The sequence below is a fragment of the Cheilinus undulatus genome, linkage group 16, assembly GCF_018320785.1.
Source record: "Cheilinus undulatus linkage group 16, ASM1832078v1, whole genome shotgun sequence".
Classification (NCBI taxonomy): Eukaryota; Metazoa; Chordata; class Actinopteri; order Labriformes; family Labridae; genus Cheilinus; species Cheilinus undulatus.
The window spans coordinates 17,107,997-17,114,674 of NC_054880.1; the positions used below are offsets into that span (position 1 = coordinate 17,107,997).

Genomic DNA, 6,678 nt, shown 5'->3' on the forward strand with positions numbered 1-6,678 from the left:
GTAGCGTGCATCAAATCCAGGATATGTGTACATTTCAGGAAAAAGTTAATCAGTCTGAACATTAGATGCATTTGTGCTGCACTGTCACTGTTTTTGATTTTGTTCACATTATCCACAATGCCCTAAGTTTTTTGGAATTGGAGCTTGTATGTAAAGACACTTGTTACCATCTATTCTCTACTATTTGAGTAGATATTAGTTGATAAAACAATATCTCAGTCAGTAACTCTAGATATACAGTCATGTGTTTACGTTTTAGGCATGTTAGGCCCTAAGGGTTCATAAAGGTGTTTAATGTGCCACAACCCGGGCTGGAGAGGGGTGTTAGGGTGTCCAGAGCCCAGGCTCAACACATATCAACCTGCGTGCTCGACAGCCAAGGTTAAGCATCTCTTTTGTCTAGGAGTGTGCATACCTGGTAATACACCTGGAGACCGCCGGTAGTTTTCAGGCCTTTGTGATATTTACAGCACAACCAGGGGCTCGTGGCAACCCTACTACCCACCCAGATGGTACATAAGGCTGTGCTTACCTGCTTCATCCACCCCTTACTCTGCCCTAAATTTGTTGACTTTATTTTTTCAACAGATTATTTTCCTACACCCCTGGTAATATGCAAGGACTTCCAGAGCACACCTTGGGTTGTGTCAATCCTCTTTTCAGTCTGATTGTGCCCTCAGGCAGGCTTACTCACCAATTACTCCTGACTTCAGCCTTAGTTTTTGGCCCAAACAGGCCTAAAGTTCAAATTTATCTCATTATCTCTGGATCACCTTTTCCGGATGATTCCAGGTTAATTCTGTTACTTTTGTTGAGATTTAAAAAACTGAATTAGTCTTTACAGGAAAACCAGCATTTTAACCCTGGAATGACAGTCAAGATCTCAAGAAAACAACTAAAATTTTCTGAAATAACTTGGAACTGACAAGTTATTGAACATGAAAATTTACTTAAAATTATCTAAAGACACTGCTTTTGATTTGTGGTTCAACAGAATCATTTAAAGCAAACTAATGGAAATGGCCAGGTTTGAAGGGTGCTTTACTCAGAGTGTTTCAGCTCCTTCCACAAATGTTCAATAGGATTTAGATCAGGGCTCACAGAAGGCCACTTCAGAATAGTCCAACATTTTGTTCTTAGCCATTCTTGGCTGTTTTCATGTGTTTTGGCTCATTATCCTGTTGGAGGACCCAGGACCAAGCTTTCTTACACTGGGCAGCACAATTTGTTCCAGAATTGTGGCAATAGTCTTGAGATTTCATTGTACCCTGCACAGATTCAAAACACCCTGTGTCAGATGCAGGAAAGCAGCCCCAATGCATAACCAATCAGTGATGGATGGTGCCTTCTGACACAGATATGCCTTGACCTTTGAGTTCTCCTCTAATCCCTTTGAAAGTTGTTCTGGGTTATTTGGTTACCAGTTGAATTATTAGCCTCTTTTCAATTCACAGCCACGTCCATGGAGGTTGCTTCAGTCCCCTGGACCTTAAACTTCTGAATAATATGTACGGCTGTAGTCACAGGAACATCAAGCTGCTTGGAGATGGTCTTACAGCCTTTACCGTGAACATGTTCATCTATAATTGTCTTTCTAATCTCCTGGGACAACTGTCTCCTTAGCTTTCTGTGGTCCATGTTCAGTGTGGTACACACCATGATACCAGACAGCACAGTGACTAATTTTCACCCTTAACTAGGCAGACCGATTGATTACAAGTTTGAAGACACCCGTGATGCTAAAACAGGAAACACCTTAGTTTAACATGTCCCTATGGTCCAATTATGTTCAGTCTCTTCTAGGGAAATCACCAGTTTTGTGCAGGTCAGTTCATTAGTGTGTTTTTCAAAATGATTCAGATGAACCACAATTCTGAAGCAATGTCATATTTTCATTAGTTAATTTTCAGTACATTTTAATTTATTTTTACTTTTGTCAGTTTCAAGCTATTCCAGTGACCGTTGTGGGGGTTTCTCTCTTTAACCGAAGGGTACCAACAATTTTGTCCACATGTGTATTTAAAAGACATCCTTAAAGCAGGACTTTCAGGTGTTTCTTCTTTCTTCAGGATCTAAATACTTCCTCCACTAATGACGCACTAACATGCACTGTTAGAGATAAAATTGTTATCTGTCCTTAGTGTTTCCTGAGTTAAAAGTCTAACAGATTTACCGCTCTTTTTGTCTCCTTTCAGCTTTCAACGTCAGCTATTTGATGAGCTGGGAAACTCTAGGCTGTCTGAACTCAACTTTCTGCAACTACACCCAAACAGGGTCTCTCCTGAATTTAGGGTACACGATCCGCCGGACCTGCTGTAAAATGGACTACTGTAATGGAGCCACAACTGCCCAACTCCCTCTAAGTGCTGCTGCGGGCGCAGCCTTTGTGGCCATTTGGAGCACCCGTAGCCTTTGAAAGAAAGAGAAAAATTTTCACAAGGAGTGTCTGTGAATGAAATCACAGCTGAAGAACACAATAAACTGTGTTGTACTATGATACTGTCATGATTGTAGTCTCTAAGCCTGCTGATTTTAATAGATTGTAGAAACAATAAAAGCTAATGTGAGATTAAAAAAATTGAAAGCCAATTATGCTCAGACTTTGTGATTGTTATTTGGCCTGCGGCTGTTTGTGGTGTGGTTGAGTGGAAATTTACAGTAAAGACTTCTTCCTCCTTGAGCTACGGACATACAAAACCTGATCAGCCTCATTCTTTCACATTAAGCATCCTTTGAGTCAAACCTGAAGTGTCGTCTCTGCTTTGTCAAACACTGACTTCACTGAGACAAGTATTCTAAAAACCTTAGAGGGTAGTTTTTAGAGCAGGAAACCATTAACCTCAAAATCAAAGGAAGGATGAATAACTTGTTGAAGGCAGGGATCATCCTGGCTGCTCTCATCGCTGCAGGTAAGTGAGAAAATTACATCTAAAAAAAAGGGGGAAATATGAGAATGAGCAGGCCTACACTGAAAACATACTGGGTATAAAAAAGAAGCCTTTTATTAACTTATAGTTAAATGTCTCTTATTGCCATATTTTCTATATTTAGAGATGTTTTTTCTATTAAATTTTGCTGATTTCCTTATCTGTCTGGCATCTAGCACTGCCAGTGAAGGAGTTATACAACCGAGAGAAATGTCTGTTACTTTCTTTTTGATACAAGTTCATTAAAGACATACAAATGTTCTTGACAACATGTTTATGATGCCTCTGGTTACTGAGCTAGACTGCTGCTGCCAGATGACAATGAGTCTTTCATTGTTAAAGCTTATTTAAAACCAGCATCATGGTCCAACTGCCCATAGCTGAAAAAGTAGACTTCAAAGTTGGCAAAGATGCTCCCTTGAACACATTAGATTAAAAGAATAATACAAGCCTTGATTTTGTGAATTATTTTACACTGTTGTCCAAAAGGGAAAAAGTGACGAAAGGTTGGCATGTCCTGTAAAAGATCTTTCAGGACATTTGCCACTCTAAAGTCATCATTAAAAGTAATTTAAATCAAAAATTAAATTAAATTTAACTGAACTCTGACGGATGTTCAGTACCTTGAATTTTTTTGTATCCATCCCCTGACTTATACTTTAAATAACCTTTTCTCTGAGTTTGCTTGGAGAGTTCTTTTGTTTTCATGGTGTGATGGTAGCCAGAAATACCGATTAACCAGTGACCTCTCAGACACTAGTGTCTTTATACTACAATCACTTAAGACACATTTACTGAATGCAGGTGATCACCATTTTACTAGTTTTAAAACTACGAGCACCAATTCAGTTACTTTAAAGGGGGTGAATACTTATGCATTCACTTATTTTACCTGACATATTTGATTTAACTGACATTACTTTGTATAAATTTGTTTTCCTTTTTACCTTTAAGAGTGTTTTTGTATTTTTTGTCAAAAAAATATGAAAGGCTGACTGTGGAAGAGAGAATGACAGATATAAAATATACAGGTGTGGCAGACTCCGATTAACTTAAGAGAGTAAACACGCACATTCAAGCAGGTGAAAAGGGAATTGTTGCAATAGTCAAGACAGGAGGATATAAAAGCATGACTAAGCATTTATAACTCAACTTGAGACAACAGATTTCAGCTTGGAGATGTTTCTTAACTTAAAGAAACAAGCACGGGTTAGTGACTTGACGTGTTGCATTAAATAATCAAGTGTTACCTTGAGATTTTTACTTTTTTTTTTTCTTAAAGAGGGAGACAGGGATACAAAACGTTTCCCAACATGAAAAGAGATGCTCTCTGAGGTGATGATGAGAATCTAACTGAAGAAAGTTATCACTCATCCAGCTTTTAGTGGCGATCAAACAGCCAAGCAACATAATAATTTTATCAGTTTCAGTGGGTCTGAAAGACATATACAGTTGAATGTCATCAGCATACAAGTGATATGACACTCCTTTAAATTTACTGATGATGGCGCTCAGAGGAAGCACATAAAGGGAAAATGAAACAGGCCCCAAGACAGATCCTTGGGGCACACCACAGGACAGAGCAGCACATTTAGAAACATGTGGACCAACTGACATATAGAAAAAGTCCTATTGGACAGGTAGCTGCAGAACCAGTCCAGGGCACTCCCTGTGACACCAACCCATTATCTGAGTCTGTCAGTTAAAATGTTACGGTCCACGGTATCAACGCAGAGCTCAGGTCAAGGAGAACCCAAAGTGAGCATTTACCTGCATCTGAGGACATCATAATATCATGGGAAACAAACTCTGAGAAGAGCTGTCTCAGTATCAGCTAACATGTGAAACTGTGGTTTTAGATGGCATGGGAGAGGTAAAAAGGCAGGTAAACAGTCAATTACATGTGGATGTCTGTTTTTTTTAGAGAAAACACATGACTAAAATGTTTGAAAACAACAGTCAAGCAACATAATTTTATCAATTATAGTGGGTCTGAAAGACATACGGTTGAATGTCATCAGCATACAAGTGGTATGACACTCCTTTAAATTTACTGATGAGGCTGCATGTGAAACTGTGGTCTGAGATGATGTGAGAGAGGTAGAGGGACGTGACTCCGGGGTGTGGGAGTGGCAGGTAAACAGTCAATCACGTGTGGATGTCCGTTTTTTGAAAAAACTCATGACAAAAATGTTTAAAAACAGTGAAGACAGATGATCATCATGCTTTTCACATGTCCTTTACATGTTGCAACAAACTGCAAGATTTTTTCATGTAGGAGAAATCCATGAGATTTGTGTATATGGCTGTAAAATGTACATCTGAATAACCTTTGCAACTTAAAAAATGTACAGTTCAGAACAAAGACACTGTAAATGCAACACCAGGACCGCAGCAGCTTGAGGAAGTTTCCGGCACAGCTGAAGACCTCATTAGTCTCCCTCACTATGTTGTTGAGTGAGTTACTGTCCTGTACTCCTGATAAATAACATGTTTTTTGTCTCTTTTGTTTTTGAAAAGCACAATGCCTGCAGTGCCGGCAGTGTAGTATCGGTATATTTGGGACGTGTATCGTTGGAAGGGACGTCATGTGTAACAACGCTACTGAGAGGTGCTATCGTGGAGAAGCACGTAAGAATAAATGTCAATGCATCACACTAAATATACAATAACTATACAATACAAAGCTACAAGTTTGACTGTCATATTTGGAATGTACAATAAAAAAACAGACAAAAGGACTTCAGCATTACAACCTGGATAAGTTACAACCAAAATCATTGCTACTTTTTTGGATTTCAAACTCAAGCTATTGCCCAGCTGCTTCAAATTTGGCAAAATTGCTCACTTAGACTTAAGAATGAACATGAATGATTGGGTTTAAAGAATGACACACGTCTTCATTTGTTGATTACTATTCTTTATAAAGGAAAAAATGATAAAAGGTTGCACGAAGTCCTTTAAAACTTGTTTCTTGATATTGTCTAAAGTCACCATGCAAAGTTACTTAATCTCCTTTCTTCCCTGCTTTAATACTCTGCTCATCTTGACCGTGTCCACATACCTTAATGTGCACTGGCTGCTGCCATGTGATTGGCTAATTAGATATTTGTTTAAATGAGCTGTTCGCTAGGTGTACCTAATGAAATGATCACTAAGTGTATACTTGATGATTTCACTCTATTTGAAATGTTGTAAAGCACATCAACTGTGCAGCGGTATGAAATGTGCTGTACAACTAAAACTGAACAGAATAAAACTGCCCAAATGTTCAATACAAACCACTTGCCCATGCTACACTTAAAAAAACAAAAAACAAAACTGTCCTCCGTTCAATTTTTTTCTGATGTGCTTTTTTTGTCTCTTTTCCTCCCAGAGTTCAATGCGACAGGGCGGCTCCAGCTCCACACCCGTGGCTGTCTGGACTCAGACCTCTGTGGGCTAACAATCACCGGCACCGTCCTGGGAGCTGGTTACACGAGCAGTTTTCAGTGTTGTACGACAGATTTGTGTAACGGAGCCAGTTCTCTGCAGCTCCCTCTGACTGTGGCGCTCTGTGCTGCCTTCCTGTCGTCTCTCTGGAGTGTGTGGGAGATGTAGTACAAGTTTGTCTCTGATTACAGAGTCCACCACAAAAGTGCATGATTTTTTAAGTAAGTCTGAAATGAAAAGCCTAGTAAAATCAGTATTTAGTGTAAAAATTTCATGAGGTATACTTAAAAACAGCTTTATCATTATTAGCCTTTTAAAG

General features: G+C 39.1%; 1 protein-coding gene across 1 annotated transcript; it reads left to right on the plus strand.

Annotated features, from left to right (window-relative positions):
• The first annotated feature begins 2,805 nt into the window (after nucleotides 1-2,805).
• LOC121523222 (protein Bouncer-like) lies at nucleotides 2,806-6,678 on the plus strand. Its single transcript, XM_041808011.1, has 3 exons — nucleotides 2,806-2,909; nucleotides 5,448-5,558; nucleotides 6,304-6,678. The coding sequence occupies exons 1-3, from the start codon at nucleotides 2,858-2,860 to the stop codon at nucleotides 6,525-6,527; spliced, it is 387 nt and encodes a 128-aa protein (XP_041663945.1). The 5' UTR covers nucleotides 2,806-2,857; the 3' UTR covers nucleotides 6,528-6,678.